At 41.4% G+C, this 19,488-nt stretch overlaps 1 protein-coding gene across 2 annotated transcripts in view; it reads left to right on the top strand.

Annotated features, from left to right (window-relative positions):
* Nucleotides 1-19,488, top strand: part of Slc4a4 (solute carrier family 4 member 4) — a 420,169-nt gene that overhangs the window by 15,790 nt on the left and 384,891 nt on the right. For both annotated transcript variants that reach the window (XM_057771897.1, XM_057771894.1), the window contains exon 2: nt 4,541-4,600. In XM_057771897.1, the coding sequence (XP_057627880.1) occupies nt 4,587-4,600 (14 nt within the window). In that variant the 5' untranslated portion in view covers nt 4,541-4,586. The remainder of the gene's footprint in view (nt 1-4,540; nt 4,601-19,488) is intronic.

Raw genomic sequence — 19,488 nt, forward strand, 5'->3', positions numbered from 1 at the left:
CCCATAAATAGCAATTCATTCCTAATGTGGACTTTCCCTACCCATTTAATATGTCTTATATGAATGGCTATATCCATATCATTATGCACCATTATCTTATGTATTTAGAACTTAAATGCATGGTATCATTTGCCATACGACATATTTCAACTTGACTTCTCCATTCATACTTAAGTTTTTCAACGCTCCTATGTTTAAACATGATTCATCTGTAACTACTATAAAGACAGGGAGCATGGCTAAATGGATACAAGCCCTTGCTGCTCAGCCATCAGAACCTGACCTTGGGTCCATGGAACTCGGGTAAAGTTAGATACAGCAGCAGCATCTGCACCCCCAGTGCACTAAAACAAGATGGAGGAGGAGAGTCCCTAAAGCTCCCAGTGCACACATGTACGGTGGCACACATGTACGGTGGCACACATGTACGGTGGCACACATGTACTGTGGCACACTCTCACATACACCAGAGATTTAAAATTGATTATGCCTCAAGAAACGTGCCCATTTCCAATGATTAGCCAAACAGACACTTTAAATTCCCCTTTCTCTAAACCTTTGCTTTACTACCTCTTAAAATTACATTATTAATTCCGAATTCTGATAACTCCATGACTCAGTTCTTTGGCTCTGATGTTGAAGGAAATGAATTGATCCTTGAACTTAAAGGCACAGCAGCGTAGGGAGACAGAGGACCTTTATGGGCTCTGAAATAATGACTGAAGATAAGATTTTAAAAATGGCGTGTTAAAGATCTACTGTTTAGGGACAGCAAGGGTATGGGGTTTAGGGGTAAGAACTTAAGGTCCACCACTCTTTTCTAGATACACACATTACTTTCTAAGACTTAAAAACAAACAAAAAACCTCTCTGAGTCTCTTGGGCAGGTGGTGGTGGGGGACATGATCAAAATATATTGTATGAATAATTGTAAATAAAAACCTCTCCCTGACTCTCGTTCTTTCTAGCGTCTACAGAGCCATTTTGAGTGCTAAGTGAAATAATTGTGTAAGGCTTATTCTGCGGTGCCAGGGCATATGGCAAACATCTTTGTTGTAACAAATAGTCATTAGTTTAGCAGAAGGCACACTCCTTGCTTTGGTAGCGGAGCTGGCTGCACATGGATCTACTTCTGTCTCAGCTGACCTCCCGCTCCTGTGTGTGTTCAGGAAGAAAAGGGCAGGGGATTGCTGGGAAATAGCTCATTCCTCTTTCACAGGCCAGATGGACTTTTGATGTGCTGAGAATTCTGTATTAATTCAAGGCAATTCTATATTCTAGATTAATTAACACCTTCCAAAATTATCATTAATAATGGGCTGTAAGAATTATTCTGAAATACAGTCTGTAAGAATAACTTGAATAATTCCACTGACATTCAATACGATTTAACTTAGTCTGTTCATAAGCTCATTTGAATATACCTGTGGCATTCAGGAGGCCTTTTCAGTCTCTAAAGTATCCCCAAATTATATGGGCATGGTGGTGGCACATACCTTTAATGCCAGTACTCAGGAGGCAGAGGCAAGAGGATCTCTGTGAGCTTGAGGTCAGCCTGGTCTACATAGCAAGCCCTAGGCCAGTCAAGGCTGCAGAAACCCTGTCTCAACAATATAAACAAACATAAAAATGCCCCTGAATGAAAGACTTTTAACAAGTAGAAACTTTATACACAGATGAAGGTAGCAGGAGGTCATCAGTCAGGGTGGTAGGACTTTGTATCTTGAGGGAGTTAGTGGCTTCACTTTTATTATGGTAAAAACTGCTTCATACTTTTTTGATAGTATTATTTAGTCAGACAGACATAGATGCCACTGAAAGAGACAAGCTTTCTTTCTTGCTAGGGATGAAGGTAGAATGTTGGGGCTTCAGTTATAGAATCTCCTCAGAGTGACTTTTCTCCCACACTTGGAAAAACAGGGTTAGAAACGATTTATTTTGAATGATTCCTCTAAGACAAAATAGTTACTGGGACAGTCATAGCCAGAGAGCCAGGAGGAAGTGGGACCAAGTGGGAATGCTGAAAAACAAGGGAATTCACACAACAGACTGTTCTCGTTGATGGAAGATTTTCAAAGCCTCCAAACGCATTAATCCTGTGGATGAACTGAGGGGGCTGTGTTGGTGAAGGCCCAAATTCTCACGTAGCCAGCAACGAGGCCATGTCACGTTCACAGCATTAGTCTCTGAATTCTCATTTCTTTCACAAAAACAAAAATCAAAGGATGTAGGCTTTGGGTAATACGGCATGTCCTCTCTCCTGACTTTGTGCTTGTTCCTATATGTGCATGCGTTGTGCAGGCTTGCTTCTCCTAAACAAAACAATACCGGTGATAAAACTAAACACCCTGCACTTTTTATTTTTCCTGCACTTGCACAATGGCTATCATGTCTTTGAGGCCCTTTTGTGGCCTGCATATGGAACCATCAAGTATGACTAAGGACACTTTCATTCAGGGATGCAGGATACTGCAAGCAGGAGCTGAAGCTCTGGCGCAGATGTTCTGGATACAATTTTTAGTCAAAGACACATTTTAGGTACCAATTATTCTTTGTTGTTGTTGTTGTTTTTGTTTCTTGAGACAGGGTTTCTTTGTAGCTTTGGAGCCTGTCCCGGAACTAGCTCTTGTAAACCAGGCTGGCTTTGAACTAAGTAGAGATCTGCCTGCCTCTACCTCCTGAGTGCTGGGATTAAAGGCGTGCACCATCACTGCCCAGCCAGTATCAGTTATTCTTGCATAGTTGATGGATTTTAGCAGATTTGCATTTTGCTATATTTCAGTAAAATTCTATTTTTTTAACATTTTCTTATACTAAAACTTGAATTTTGAGAAATGTGGAAATGATTATTCATATTTATTATGCTTTTAGAAATATCAATAACATGGAGGACAATGAAGGCTGATGAGAAGCCAAGGACAATGGCACTAGGTTTCTATCCTAATACATGAACTGGCTTTGTGGGAGCCTAGCCTGTTTGGATGCTCACCTTCCTGGACCTAGATAGAAGTGGGAGGACCTTGGACTCCCCGCAGGGCAGGGAATTTGGACTGCTCTTCAGTATCGAGAGGGAGGGGGAATGGAGTGGGGGGAGGGGGAGAGAAGTGGGGAGAGGGGGAGGGGAGTGGGGGGAGGGGGCAATGTGTGGGAGGAGGGGGAGGGAAATGGGAAACAGGGAGGAGGCGGAAATTTTGATTAAAAAAAGAATAAAATAAAAAAATAAAAAAAAATATCAATAAAAAGTCAGTAGAGAGGGGGCTGTAGAGATGGCTCAGCGGTTAAGAGCATTGCCTGCTCTTCCAAAGGTCCTGAGTTCAATTCCCAGCAACCACATGGTGGCTCACAACCATCGGTAATGAGGTCTGGTGCTCTCTTCTGGCACCAGAATATTGTATACATAATAAATAAATATTTAAAAAAAAAAGTCAGTAGAGAGATTTAGAGACTTGTTTTGAGACAGGCTCTTTCGTAGGCCAGAGGGACCTCTAACTCAGACAAGGTTAGCTTTGAACTCCTGATCCTCCTATCTCTTCCTTCTAAACGCTAGGACTGCAACAATGTGCCACATACCCAGATCATTTACAGACTTCCACAAGGGGAGGTCTGCAGGGACACATTCCCATGCAGCTTTCTAGCAAGAAACTTAAATTCCGATTATACATGTATATGTGTGTGTGTGTGTATGTGTGTGTGTGTATATATATATGTGTGTGTGTGTGTATGTATGTATATACATATACACAGACACACATGCGTGTGTGTGTAGAAGAGAGAGTAGAGAAGAGGAACAAGAAGAGATTATAGACCATGCATGATTGTACAAACAGATGATGAAGAAGAAGACCTACAAAAAGGAGTTTGGGGATAAGGAAGCGTGATGGGGAAGCAATTTAAAATCCAGGTCTAGTGTCTGGATGTATGAAAATGTCATGATTAACCCCATTACTTTGTATGCTAAACTAAAAATAATGACTAGAAATCCTTTGTTTCTTTAGTTAATGACAGGGTCTCACCGTGTAATCCTGACTGTCCTGGAACTCACTATGCAGACCAGGCCAACCTCAGACTCACAGAGATCTGCCTGCCTCTGCTGAGTACTTCCATTAAAGATATGGGCCATGGGATGGAGAGATGTCTCAGCAGTTAAAGGTACTGAGTACTCTTCCAGAGGACCCAGGTTCAATTCCCAGCACCCACACATCAGTTCACGACTGTCTGTAACTCCAGTTCCGAGGGACCTGGCACTCATGGAAAAACACCAATGCATATAAAAATAAGTAAATAAAGAGAAAGATGTGGGCCATTATGCCCAGCTGAAATCCTTGATTTTTAAATCTTTTCTAGGTAATGGGAATTTGTACAATATACTGCATTAGCAACAAAGGCAGAGGAAGTTAGACATAGAATCCTGAGCCTGGAACTTGGGAGTGTCAGGAAGGCCAGATTCTGGTCTATGTTTAGGTATCATGACTATCAGTTTATCACTCACAGGTCTTTATTGTGTTTGAAATACATTGCCCAATTATTTTTCTTTTCACAGATATCCACAGTTGTTTTACCTCCTCTGGCTACAAACCTGAGCCCGGATGCTTGACCTTTTGTAAGTAAGAAAGTCACCCGTGACAGTCTTGTATTTTAGCCGCACCCCCCCCCCCCCCGTTTTTACTTAAATCATTTGGAACAGAAGCGGTTTTTGTTCTTAAAAGCAAGTGCTCTACCCTGGTTCAAAACTGATAAGCTGTGTCGGTCTAGTGTTGTTGATTTAAATTCCCAGAGCTGTTTTGTGACAGTGGTGGGCACTCACTAAGTCACGTAGGTTTTCTGAAGGTGATTATGAATGAATCATATAGAGATGCATTTGCTGCTGTTGTGTTTTGATATAAAAATCTCCATCCCATTCATTATAAGCAGACATCTAACTGGTCTTACAGGGCCTGTCACTTGTGTATCTTATTGAAATTTAGTTTAAATATGATTGTTTTTATCTTTAAATAGAAACAAACTGGAGAGAAGTAATGAGACACCATTTGGGATTGTTGGCAATTTTAAATGTTCAAGAACCAAAATCACACAAGTAAGGGAACAGCGAGCCCCATCCTGCTGACTGGATGATCTAACCAGCAGTTGGTGCTGGCACCAAATTATCAGCCAGACTGGGGGAAAAAAAAACCCACAGGGTAACTCTGTCCTCTGTAGGGAAAAGATCTAAAATGTATCTGTCATTATACTTTTTAATACACAGACTTTCCTAGTAGATTTTTGATGATAAGGAGGGGAACAAAGAATCATGTGGCACAGTGGGAGTTTGTCCCTGTGTGGCTTGCGGAGTTGGAGGATGAAATCCCATGTTAACAGGATGTCTCAGCCGGCCGGCATCTATGCATGCTGGTTCGCATCTTGTTGTTTAGAGGCAAAGGCTGGGAAGAATGGATTGGAAAAGCACACGAGTTGGAAGACCTTGTGCGGTGTGGGGTTAGCACACACAGATCCCTCTTCAGATGCTAAGCAGCTTGTGCATCTCTGGCTCAAGTTTTTGATGATGCAGACAGGGCGTTCGCAGAGATCTGCATTCAATTCTACAAGGCTGTGATACCTGAGGCTGCTTTTATGGTTTTATAGATGATGTTAATTTCCTAGTCTGATTCTAACCATTGTGGGTGTCTTTTACTAGTCCGTGTAAGGATAGGTTCTTGGAGAAAGCACTAGAATGTTGCAGATTCCGGCATGCTGGTGGGTTTTTAACTACATGCTTTTTAAACAGCGTTCTTTTGTTCTTGTTTTATGTTATAACATATTTTACATGGTAAATTTAAGTCTTCTGCCACACTTTTAGAGGGTGACAAGAAGCTGTGTGTTCTGTGCTAAAGTCTGGGTCCAGTTGGTTTAAGAGTCTTTGTTTTCCCAAGACAGGAAAGGGTTTTTCTTTTCCCACTGTCTTCAACGAAGTTCCCTAGAGCCAGACTCTACATTAATTAGTTGACCTTTGTTTTGTAGATAGCCATACGTGTTCAACACACAGGCTCAAAGTGATTATTGCTGAACTTCAGGAATTAGACATTTTTTGCCCCTTTTTTGTTGTAAGACAACAGTTGCTACTTTTACTCACTGTATGAACACAATCATTTCATGAACTACGAACATCTGTTGAGAAGAGCTTCCCAAACCTTTATGGTGAACTTTTAGAATTTGGAAAACTTGAGCCTCTTCCACATGGGGGTGCAAAGCCATTTGGTACTTACTCTTTGACAAGATGCCGTAGCCAGGAAACAGCAGGTCCAACCTTACATCCCGGAAAAGATCAATGGCAGAGCATTTGATCACAGAGGAGCAGAAATGAGCTTCAGGAGGGATGCTAAAGGCCAGATGGCCCTGTAGGGTCTGCCAAGATGCCCAGAGGCTCTAGGATAGCCAAGCCAACAAACGGAATGTTCTCTGCCTGTTATACAAGCACTACAGGGTTATTTTGCAAAGGAAATGACTCCAGGATTAAGAAAAGGCAGGACTTGCAAATTAGGTGCTTCCTAATCATGGCTGGGCGTGTGATATCTGTGTCTACTGCCTTTTGTTTATTGGCTCAATTATCCATTGACTGTGTAGACTTTGAATGGTGTCTGATGTTTACTGACTGCCCTCCCTTATTTAAATACTTAGTCTGGTGAGTGCTAGGCACCCGTGTATGGCTGGATGTGTGAGAGAGAACGAAACAAAGCTATCCCTCACCCTCATCTAGTGTAGGAAATAAAAGAACAGCATGAGCAGTTACAATAATGCATATGAAGGTTTGAAAAGAAAAGATGATATAGAATTTTATAGTTGCACCCAGCAAGGGAAGTTTAGTGCAACCAAGAAGCCAGAGAAGGTTCTGTGGATCACGCATATGCGTTAGGAGTATGCAGGCTGAAGTAGAGAGTAGAAATTTGAGGGGGCTCAAGGAAATAGTCCGTGTACCAGAATGGCTTTCTTGAGATTGTAAAATTGAGATTTTGATGTATTTGAATAACGGGGTGGAAGAAGCGGAAGTGAAGATGAAATGGAGGTCTTAGAAGATTCCTGTTGCCTTTTTTCTCTTTCTGCACCAGGCTACCAGGCAGATAGCAGGGAAGGCAAGGCTATGAGTTCTGACGAATTTAGAGAGTTAAGTCTTGTCAAGATCAAGTACTTCATAGGAAGTGAAGAGTATTTTTCAGAAAATGTGTTCAGGAATAGGAAAGAACTGGCCTGCAGGGACATAGGATGGGGCCAGATTAGGGGACTCTTATTCCTGTAGCATGAACTGAGGAGGAAGCCGTTAGCAATCAGGAGAATATAGAAGGAACCGAGATGATGCCGAGGATTTGTGGAGACAGAAAAGACCTGAACTAGAACCCCGGAAAACACTGTCATTACCTAGACAGAGAGGAGGAGAGGTGTAGGGACACCTGAAGAGAATCCACACAAAGACAGGAGGAGGAGAGGTGTGGAGACTGCTGAAGAGAGTCCACACAAAGAGACCCGTGACTGTGGTACACTAGAAACAGAAGGCTATTAACAAAAAGTCCACGATGAACACAACATCAAAACTTTATAAACATGGGATCAGAATTTGTAGTGTTCTGTTTCAGCTCAATCCTGAAGATGGCGACAGGAGGATCTGCACAGTCATGTTTATGTTTATTTTGTGTGCATTAGTGTTTCGTCTGCATGTTTATCTGATCTTGAAGTTTCCAACAGTTGTGAGCTGTCATGTGGCTGCTGAGAATTGAACCCTGGTCCCCCAGAAGAACAGGGTGCTCTTCATTGACTCTCCAGCCAGTCATACATTTTGAAACAATTACTAGCAGTAACTGAGGCTGAGATGCTGGTCGAGAAAAGGACAGAAATGAGCCCACTTGTTTTAGGGACAGGGTTTTGTCACGTATTTTAAATATAATCACCATTTCTGAAAAGCTGTCTTTTTCTTTTCTGACTTAGACAATTGAATAAATCAAATATCTATTTGTAGTCTTTCAAATTTTTATTCCAGCAAGATATACTCTACATGGATTTTGAGATCTTAAGCATTTTAAGTCCACAGTTTGGTAGTGTTAAATGAATTTATGTATTCTGCAGTAGTTACTGTCTTAGAATTTTGTAATCTTAAGATTACAAAACAAACTCTATACCCATTAAAGCTTTTCCTGGGCTCTGTGAAAAGAACAGCTCTGTGTGATATTAGTATGGCCATTCTTTCTAGAAACCATTTGTGTGTGTGTGTGTGTGTGTGTGTGTGTGAGTGTGAATACAAGCACACAGGCACACATGCACCACAGTGCACATTTGGAGATCATAGAACAACTTTTGAGAGCTGGTCCTCCCTTCTGTCCTGTTGAGGCAGGGTCTCCTTTGTTCTTCGTGTTCCACAGGGCGCTCCAGGCTTGCTGGCCTGGGAGCTATGGGGTGAGTCTCCTGCTTCTGCCTTCTGTCTTGTAGGAGTCCTCGGACTGCAGATACCACTGCACATGGCTTGTACATGGGCTGTGGGCACTGAACACATGCTTGCCCTTCATGCTTGCCCAGCAAGCACTCTTACCCACTGAGCCATCTCACCAGCCCCGGTCTTCCAGATTTCGAATGAGAAATTGTCTGATAATTTTGTTGAGGGTCCTTGTATGTGTTGAGTCTCTTCTCTTTGTTAATGGATGGTTTGGTTATAGTGTCTTAGTGCAGCTGTTTGGAGCGAATTAAACCTCTGGGATGTTTGTAAAGAAGTTTTTTTTTTTTTTTAATCAAATTTGAGGAATTATGAATTTCCAGTTCTGTTACATTTTCTCTCTCCTTCTGTCCTATCTTGTGTTTGTTGTTCTGCGTGTACATATATATTTATCTTAGGGGTTTCTTATGGCCTTTCCTATGTACACAGCTATTTTTTTTCCTGCTTAGGCTTAATAATACCACCTATCTTCATTTTGAACCAACGGATTTTGTTTTCTCCCTGTTCAATTCTGCCATGGAATCTCTCTTGTGAATTTTTTTCTTCTAGCCCTTTTGGTTTACAGGTTGAAGACTTCCTTTTGGTTTGTTCTGAGGTTTTTCCTTCTCTTTACTGATGCTGTTCGTCTGTTATTTCTTGAAGTTCTCTGTGTCTTGCTTTAACTATCTTTAAGACAATTGTGTTTATTTGTCTCAGGGGTATTGGGGATCAAGCCAGACCTGTGCCTGGTGGCAGGGCATGAAGTAGCTAGCCAAGTCACACTGCACTCTATACCAGGAAGCCGAGAGAAATGGATGCTAGTGACCCCAGCCCATCGGTTGGTTTCTCTCAAACCCAATGAGGCTCTTTCTACCTCAGTCAAACTTCCTTGGAAATGGCCCAACAGACGCTCTCTGAGGCTTGTTCTCTAGCCCTAGTAATCTTGTCAAGTTGACAAAATAAATTGTCACAAGCCCAACCCTTGTCAACCAATACCCTAAAATGTCACCTTTAAATCATGATCCTCTACTCTTTAACATGCCTTATAATCATTAGCAGTCCAAACACTGTTCAAAACTCCAAAGTCTAAATTTTCTTCTAAAATTCAAGGAAACCCCTTAATTGCGAGGCCCTGTGAAATCAAAGAAATCAAGTGGACGAGGCTGATTACCGTAGTGGTCATCCTCCGGAAGCCCTCCAGAGAGGCAGAGGGCTCACTACAAAGGAAGGAGAGTAACAACAATGGCCACCGTTTCTTCTGAGATCAGAAGACCAGACCAATGACCACAGTAGATTTCTGACAACTGGAGGTCCCTGCTTCCAGGAGCACAGGCACACCTGCTTGCTGTCAGATGGGGTGCGAGGAGGCCAGGCAAGGCTGGGATTGGTCAGATTTAAGCAGAGTTTATCACCCCGGCTTGGAAGTCGCAAACCTTAACAGACTGGAGCTCCATCGTTCCATCGTCTCATCGCGGGGCAGTTTTTGTTTGGCGGAGAGAGGATACTGATGCCTCTTCCTCCTCAGCATCCCAGAATCCTCTCATCACGCTGCACTTTAAACTTGGTAGCATCCTTCATATTAACCTTAAGACAAAGTATGATGAAATTTTAGAAGAGCCCTGAGTAGATGCTTGTCCTTAAGTCCACAGAGCAGGAGTGTCCGGGAGTCAGAAATATACAATCTAGGAGGCTAGGACCTAGGTAAGATTGCTACCTAAGATCATGTGTACTGGTAAGAAAAGTCAACTGGATTTTATTTGTAAGCATTTGGGTTTGTTTGGGAGACACTGTTTCTTTTAATATAATCGGCTTTCTGATAGGCTTTTCAGCTTGTAATATGGTTATTACTCAGTTTTGTGTACAATACCACCTCAGCTCACGTTCCTTTCTAATGAAGAAATCTCTCTATATTCCTTCTCAAGGGTTCCTCTGTCCTTTATTGAACTCATTCCTGACTTGTAAAGGACAGATCCTTTTATTTTCAGATTGTTTTTTTATCTCCTAACCACAACTGGAATACCTCTGAGGTTTGGAAGTATCTGAACTTGATAGCAGAGGTAATGAGCTTTTTGGGAGGCTATGTAAGGGAAACCGTGAATTAAAAGCCTGTCTGGGCTACAGCATGAGTTTGAGGCTAACTGGGTAACTAGTGAGGCCCTAAGTGAAAAGTTAAAATAAATGAATATATAAAACAGATGGCAATATATCTCAGTGGGAGAATATTTGCCTGCTACATGGAAGGTCTTTTTTTTTTTTTTAATTTATTTATTATGTATACAGTATTCTCAGTATTCTGTCTGCATGTATATCTGCAGGCCAGTAGAGGGCACCAGATCTCATTACAGATGGTTGTGAGCCACCATGTGGTTGCTGGGAATTGAACTCAGGACCTTTGGAAGAGCAGGCAGTGCTCTTAACCACTGAGCCATCTCTCCAGCCCCCTACATGGAAGGTCTTGAGTGTGATCCCCAGAAACACATATGTACATGCACAAGTGCATGCATCTCACATGCACACACACATGCAGTTCAAGTTTAGAAGTAACTTATGTCTCATCAGCACGATCCAAACCTGGACATTCTAGATTACTTCTTAGTGTGCCAAGAGGCAATTTACATTTACAACATTCCAAACTTTTCATTTATATCTTATCCATCTCTTTCTGTAGGGTGTCCAGGCACCAGGTTTTGCCTTGGGCTGTGTAGGTTTTTGCAGTAACAACTCTCTGACTTGGAAAACCCCTTAGTACTGAGAGAAATCTGGGCAGCTTTTCACCCTATTTGGCCTAGAAGCATGCTTTTCTTGTTGTCCTTCTATGTCAGAAGGTAGCAGGTGACTGCTGGTGTTGCACATTTATCAGAACTAAATTTGTTAACATCCATGGACTGTTGGCAGCTGCAAGCAAGAAGGGAGCAGAGAGATCTCTCTCAGCAAGCGTCTCATTTTACAGATGAATAAGAACCTCAATTGCATTGGCAAGATGAAGCTGCCTGCTTCCGCTCTGGCTGCCATCGTACCAGATTTCTGTAATGTCTTCAAACATCTCCTTTTCCCCTAATTAAAAACAAAACATTATGTTGGGAGATCAGCTACAGTAATAGGAAAAAGTAGCAGCTCGTTTGAAATTGTCCAATAATCTTTTCCTAATGCCTGTATTTGCGTCATAGGCATCTTAGCTTCCCTTGTGTCTGAAGCGTTGCGTCTCTCATGAATTACTCCCGTTATCTGAGTGTGAAAATAAATACGGTCAGGTTAATTAGCCTGAATTTTAATAAGATCCCAGAGTAATTTTATACAATGGTTCCTGAAGAAAGAGAAAGTAAACTTGATTGCAATGATGGCATCTAAAACAGAAGCTACTCGTGAAAGGAAATAAACACAGTAATGGAAGAAAGATAGTGTGTGGCTTATATATGAAGCATTGATATGGCTTTCTTCTTAGAATCATACAATCACACGGTGTTACCTCCAGAGGAGGTCACAGTTTTGATTCTCAAAAACAGACTGACCTTCAGGGCTTACTAAATTTCAAACACCTGGATGTCATACTGCGTCATTGTGATGGAGTCAACACGAATTAGAGCCAGGACATATCTGCCTTTAAGAAACTTCAGAGGTAATACTGCTGTTCAGAGGAGAGATGTCTAAGTGCCGTGAAGCTAGGCTTCTTAAAGCAGAAAAGAGTTCAGCATGTACTAGTTATGCGTTTCTGTGTACCTATCTGCATATGTGCGCGTGAATGCAGTTACCCATGGAATACAGAGGCGTCTGCTGGAGTTACAGGCAGCGCTGTGTCACCTGACACAGGTGCCAGGAACTGACCCTGGAAGAGCAGCAAGTGCTTTGCACTAAGGCAAATGCACACATCAGGAGTTTCTCAGGCTTTTGTTTTCATAATAGTAGGGACCACCGTCCTTACTTTGAAGAGGGCACTAATGGAAGAAACCAGCGGTTTGTTAACAGAACATATGATAAATTGAAAGTTCTGTACTGAAATTTCACTTTGAAGAACACCTCAAGATTTGGAAAGAAACCCTGAGCTATATACATGATGGTGACTTCCTCCAGAGGGCAGCAGGCATGTACAAAACAACCCGGGCACTCTACTACATTTGATCATAGTTAAAGCCGAGATGGATCCTGGAATCTTCCCAGACTCCAACACTTTTCAATCCCAATCTGACTTGCACGGTAGAGATAATTTCACCTGAATTGGATGGAGATGAAATGAGTGAGCTGTGTCTTGTTCACAAGCTGTAATGGAAGTACTTCTTCTTAAGCGTGTGCTTATGTGATCATGCACCCTATCCACGTGCCTTTGACAATCCCACGGGAAACTAGTGCAAGTCCCCGGGTGGCTTATTAGCAGAGTGGATCCTCCAGTTCCCTTACCTAGTGCTCTAGCTGAAGATGTGCTTAGAAATTAATTGGACAAACTGCAAAACCAGAATCCTGACCACTTGTGGTCATTAAAGATCCCAGGGTACTTTCCTTATGGCAGGTGGAGTCCTGGACAAATTCCAGCTCTGATAATTAAATTACACTCTGCCTAGCTTCCTTGTACATTTTCCACTGGACTCTGTTCCCGGTCCATCTTTAATTGCGGTCAATTTGTACATTAATCAAGAACCCATAGAAGCCAACAGGGTAGTGGGAGTCATCCCTAGTTCTGGGAGCGAGAGTCACCGGGTTAGAGGTCGAGACGCACATTTGGAGCGAAAGGGAAAGGGTTGGATTGGTCTCCGAAGTGCCAGGGTTAGACTCCCGAAGAATTCAAACTATTAAACATTTTAGTACGTAATCAAAAGTGTATGTCTATTGCCCATAAAAATAAAGACATCTGTGTTAGTCTGGCCTTGAACTCCATCTTCTTGCCTTAATCTCTGTTTTGGTGCAGGGATACAGGCATGTGTCACTATACTGGCCTCAACTGGTTTTTCCCTGATCCTCTTACGTCAAATGCCATTTTGTAATATCTCTTGCTACAAAGGACACAGACAAACTTTATTATCAGATCAAATTTATGCGCTCAAGGAAAAAGAATCACACAAAAATGAGATGACTAACGCCCATCTCTGTAGTGAAAGTAGAGTTAACAACAGTGAGGTTCCCTGGGAATTTGTTGCAGAACTTGTCTTCTCGTAAGGCCTTATAGAAGACCATCTGTTTCTTAGGGACTCTCATCCAATTCACATGATGCATTACAGATAATCAGTTTCTTAGGGACCGTCATCCGATCCACATGAGGCCTTATAGATAACAAATCTGTTTCTTAGGGACCGTCATCCAAAGTGAAGAAGTTTGGGGGAAGTGTGCTTTTTTTGTGTGTGTGACAGTTCTACTTTTTACTCCCACAAGTTATATTACAAATACAAATTCTTTTCTCACTAGGAAAATACATTTTATTGTGATTACTTAAGGCAGGAAACATGATTTTCGAGCATTCCAGTGGTTTTTATTTTTTATTTATTATTATTTTAATCAATTAATTTATTTTTAATTTCATTTGACATTCCATCCACAGTTCTCCCTCCCACCACCCTCCTCCCCTCCCCTTCAGTCCACCTCCCATGCACTCCTCCCAACAGGTAAGGGCTCTCATGGGGCGTCAACAAAGTCTGGCACATTAAGTTGGAGCAGGATCAAGACCCCCTCCTTGTAAGCCCGAGCATGGCATCCCACCATAAGGAATGGGCTCCAACAAGCCAGCTCATGCACCGGGGATAGATGCTGGTCCACCTGCCAGGGGCCCCCAGCATGACACTACAGACACGTATAGGAGAATCACTGCTGCGGTGAGATGAAGGACTAGAACCACCATGGCATGCCGTTAGCCACTTCTGCAGCAAAGAGCAGCTACGGCTCATTCATTTTGTAAATCTCCCAAACACAACGGTCCACTATTACTAATTACATCCTCGTGGTGCGCATTAAATTATTTATTTATTGTTTTCATTATTTTATTTTAATTTATTTCCTATTTTTATGTTTTCTGCTTTATATCTTGTGACTAGATGTCTTATGTTTCATCCCCACAGGAGGGTCCACTGTTTTATCCTCCATTTGTATGTATGACTTAAAGAAAGATTCTGCACATAAATGTCATCATGTGACATTTTCTTTGTTCTTTTTACTTGGCACGACGTACTCCAGGGATCCGCCTGATTCTGATGTGGGTGCTGGGGTTGTAGGCACTTCCCATCATGCCCAGCTTTTACAAGGGGACCCAAACTCAGATCTTCACATTTGCATGGAATATTTACCAATGAACTTGCCACCCCAACACTTTCTCAAATCTGTTAAATGTACGAGTGAAATGTTACATTCTCTGTTTGGATAATTTTTTTTCTCTTAAAAAGTATTTAATGTGCTCTTTGTCAGAGGACCTGAGGGTTATTTATTTGTAATCTGATCGATGTTGGACATATTTAGGAAAGCAAAATATACTTTGCAGTTTATATGGCCCACCCAAAGGCCTAGTTGAAGATTGCTTGGAACATAGAATGCTTTATAAATAAATGAAAAAAAAAAACCTCAAGAAAGAACATTTACCTTACCTTTAAAGTACCCCAAACATTGAATTTATGCAAAACATTGATTATTAGAAGAAAATGAGAGTTATGATCTCAAATTTGAAAGAAGATGAACTCAGGCTGAGAATTATATACCCAGCCAAAGTAACAATAAAATCAGGGTAAAATACAAACCTTTTATTTTGGCCCCACATAGCTTTCTTGAAAACTTAACACAGTCAGGTTACTATGATACTTTCGTAGAACAAGAGAACGAAAGGAGATTTGAGATATAAAAGCTGAAGGAGTAGGGCTGGGAAGATGCCTCTGTCAGTAAAGCATTTGCCATGGAAGCGTGAGCTCCTCAGGGCAGGTCCCCAGCTCCCCTGTGGAAAGCCCTATGCAGGCCTGTAGTCCTAGCCCTGGAGAGACAGGCAGACGCAGGACATCGGGACTGCAGGCCAGACTTGAGCCTCAGCTCAGTGCGAGACTCTGTCTCACAAAAAGAATAAAGTGAAGAGTGGTTGTGAAAGACACCCAGCTTTGCTTAGCTTCCATACATACACCCACAGACATGCACACACACCCCTACGTGCACGTGTCTGTGCATATACATACGCATATGTGTGTGCACTCGTGTGTCTGTGCATACACGTGTGCATGCACACACACCTAACATGATCACTGTCTCAGGAAAAATGCTGCTGCATCAGCCTAGCACAAAATCAATCCAATCTTGGAAGGGGACACAGTGATCGCGGAGAGAGTTATTTCTCTATACATTCTGTGAAGACCCCACAGTTACCTCGATCCAAAGTATAAAAGTTGGAGAATTATTATGGTAAAGATAATAGAGAGGAAAGATAGCTAGTGGCTCCAAGATAAACATGCTATTAAAAAAAAAAAAAAAACCTCATCTAGATATTTGCATGCTCATGTCATGCAAATACTGCTTAATTAAATAAAAATAATTATATGACCAGTAATATGCTGGTAAAGGCTTAACAAAACGTATTCCAAATATATATATTTGTGCATATTAGTAGGGAATTTTTATATGTGATCCACAAAAGGATATATTGTCAATAATTTAAAAGTAATAAAAATACACAAGGATTTCATTGTAAATTTCATCCTAACATATCTTTCTGATTTCTCCGAAGTCTAGACAAGTAATGGTAGTAGCTGACAATCGGGAACACTTCTGAAATGAAAGTTACTTGAGTTTTCGTTTACCTCAGGAAATAATGAACAGCAAGAAACGAACGGAGCCATACGCCACTCCATCACTAAGGAAATGAGCAAATTCTTTGCTGAAATGGGTATTTTTGATACCAATGGGGAAACATTTCATTTTATTTTGTTCTGCTCACAATTTAATGAGTACAGACTTGGCACATTTTAAAAATCTCTTCAAATTTTTTCTTTTTTTAAAATCTGAAGTCTGAAAAAAATGAACAAACCAGTGAATCAGTGTGGATTTTGGTATTTGCTGATTTCCGTGTAAATACGTCCACTAAGGCCTTCATCAGAACACCAGTATCCTTGAGTAGAGCTGGGAGGACACACACAGGGCCTTGGGGCCATGCAGTACTTCTGCCACGCACACACAGTGAGCTTGAGCAACCTCAAGAGCACAGATAGTAGCAACATCGAATAATAGGAAGTGTTTTAAGTGTTATGGCCTTATTTTAATTACTTATTTTGTTGAAAGTTTGTACAATTTTTTTAATAATAATGGTGTCTGAAAAGTAGCTTGCAATCTTCTGACAGAATTGACTGTTGCAAATTGGTACAAGCGAGCTACAATATAGGATTGGATAGACTTCTTTCTGATGGGTTGGGGCTGATAAGACACAGGGTAATCCTCCTTTCTCATTCCATAAGAAATATAATTAAGCATGTTAAATGAAAAAAGTAACAGTTTTTTTTTGCTAAATATTTTTATGTAGCTCCTGAGTTACTGAAATATTCAGGGAGAAAGCTTAGAGGCTAAGTAAGCAGTTTTTATTTAACAATTAACCCCAAGTATGTGCTAATATTAAAAAAATAATAGCAGCTGGGCAGTGGTGGCCTGGTCTGTAAGACTGAGCTCCAAGACAGGCTCCAATGCCACAGAGAAGCCCTGTCTCAGAAAAAAAAAATGGTAAAAGTAAAGTATTTCAGAGTTGAAAAGTAAGTTAGCACCATCCCCATTTTAAATAGCATGTAGCATGAGGTGACTTTAATTTTTAGTGGGTTTTTTTTTCTTTCTTGTTTTTGGAGACAGGGTTTCTCTGTGTATTTCTGGCTGGCCTTATCCTACAGACCAGACTGCCTCGAACTCACAGAGATCTGCCTGCTTTTGCCTTCCGAGTGCTGGGATTAAAGGTGGTCCCGCGCCATCACTACCCGGTTTGATCCTCAGTTACTCATCTAAATTTATTACAAACTGTGGCTACTAAGGACTTTGCTAAATTTTGAAGGAAAGCGTCCGTTGAAAGGCAGGTGAGGTGCCTCCCCTCTGAGTGTCTAGCTTGCTGCGTTCTTCTGGTTGGCTCTGCAGAATCGGCGTCTGGTGCTTTAGTATGTTAAGGCACGTTGGTATTTTAATTAACTGAGTCCCATATGTTTGTGCACACTGCTCTCATTTCTCTAGTATGTTTCTTTGATAGGTTGTGACACTTCCGCTCCCTGTTTTCCCAGCAGACACACGCAGTCTGCTAAATCTGGTATACGGACACATACTGCACCGATTTTCCCACTCTCTCAACACCCAAACGGTAAAGGAACACGTTGCAAATCCACACATTCTTCCTCAGAACCGCGGCTTTTGTTCATCCGTTTTCCTTCTCATTTTAATACTACGAATTTCATTCATATTGCCTCCCTCGGCATTGTTGGGCTGGCCTTCTGACTCATTATTTTCTACCTCTTAAGTTCAGAGATCATCTCAATTGCTCTTGCTAAACTTCTTTCCCCCAAGTAATTGCTTTTATGTCTCTCCTTCGTTAAATATCGTTAGTGGCTTCCCTTCTCGTTTCTTCCACTCCCTTCCTCTCCTGTCTCCTCCTTTCCTTTCCCCAACCTTTCTTTGTTAACAAAAGTTCACTAGGGGGGACTCGAGAGATGGCTCAATGCTTAAGAGGGATCGCTGCTTTGTGGAGGACCAGGGACCACGCTGGGACAGGATCCCATCTCTTAGGGCACTCGCACTCAAATGTGCCCACAATCACTCCCTCTCAAATATATATCGCTAAAAAATAATAAAGATAAATATTTGAAAAAGAAGTTCACTATGCTGTTGTCTCTAAAGTGAACAGACTCAGGGAAGTGGAAAATAACCCTCTAGAAATCTGGAATAGAAAAAATTTAGTAGAACGTTCAAAATATTTCTACGTTGTATTAACAATTATATCTATGTAATTTAACTAAAAAAGAAAAGAAATTGTACTTTGCTAACATTTTGCTGAAACAAGAAATACCTTCCAAATTATAAACTAGATGATCACGTGTCTCTTATGGATGGTATTCCAAAGCGCTAAGGGAGATTATTCTATTGCTTTCATTTATTTTAGTTAGCTGCCATTTTATGGTGATGTATTCCTATTTATATGCATATGGTTATAGATAGACTGTTTTTAAAGATATCAAATTTTATTTTTATTTATGTTTATGTGTTTGTCTGTGTGAGTTTATGTGTACCACATGCATGCAGGAAACTATGGAGGCCAGAAGAGGGGATTGGATTCACCTAGGGAGTCATAGGTGGTCGTGACCCTCCTGATGTGGGTTCTGTAAGCTGAACCTGGTCCTCTGGGAAAGTAGGATAAGCTTCCAACTGCTGAGCCACCTCTGCAGCCTTGATTGTTTTCGTTTCTGAGGCAAGTTCCTGCTGTAGCCCAGGCTGGCCTGGAGCTCCTCATGATCCTCCTACCTCAGCCTTCTGACTTCCGGGGTTAGAGATGTGAGCCACACTCAGCTTTGGTTATGGTTGCTGGTGTGGACAAACATCCTAAACACATTTCAGGAAGAAAGAACAAGAAGAATAGTAGCTGTTAAGTGTAAGAGAACAATATGGCCACATTTTTATTTTTAATACAAACTACTTTCTGAGCTACCTTGCGTAGCAACACCAATGCAAGGGATCAGAACTGACAAAAATCTTGCCAAAATGATTTAAAATCACTGAAACGAGCATTCGAAACATAAACTCAGTGTCCTATTTAACAATGGGTCTCACTGTAGTATTTTGTTTGAGACTTCAGAAGACAGCATCGTGGCACTGAATTAGCAGAATGTTTAGAAGCTGAGAGCCTTTAGCAGACAGGTTCAGGTTTTGTAATGCTTGAACCCAAGATGAAACCCTATTTAAGAGGAAAGAATTACAAAGTTGAACATGTAAAATCAGACAACATTTTTACTTGCCATGAGAAAAGATATCACAACATGTTAGTCATGTTTTGAATTTATTTTTGTGTGTGCGCATGTGTGTGTATGCACACATGTGCCACTCTGCATATGTGGAACAAGACACCTACCTGTGGGAGTCCGTGCTCAGCTTCCACC

This window comes from Chionomys nivalis, chromosome 6 (genome assembly GCF_950005125.1).
Source record: "Chionomys nivalis chromosome 6, mChiNiv1.1, whole genome shotgun sequence".
Taxonomy (NCBI): Eukaryota; Metazoa; Chordata; class Mammalia; order Rodentia; family Cricetidae; genus Chionomys; species Chionomys nivalis.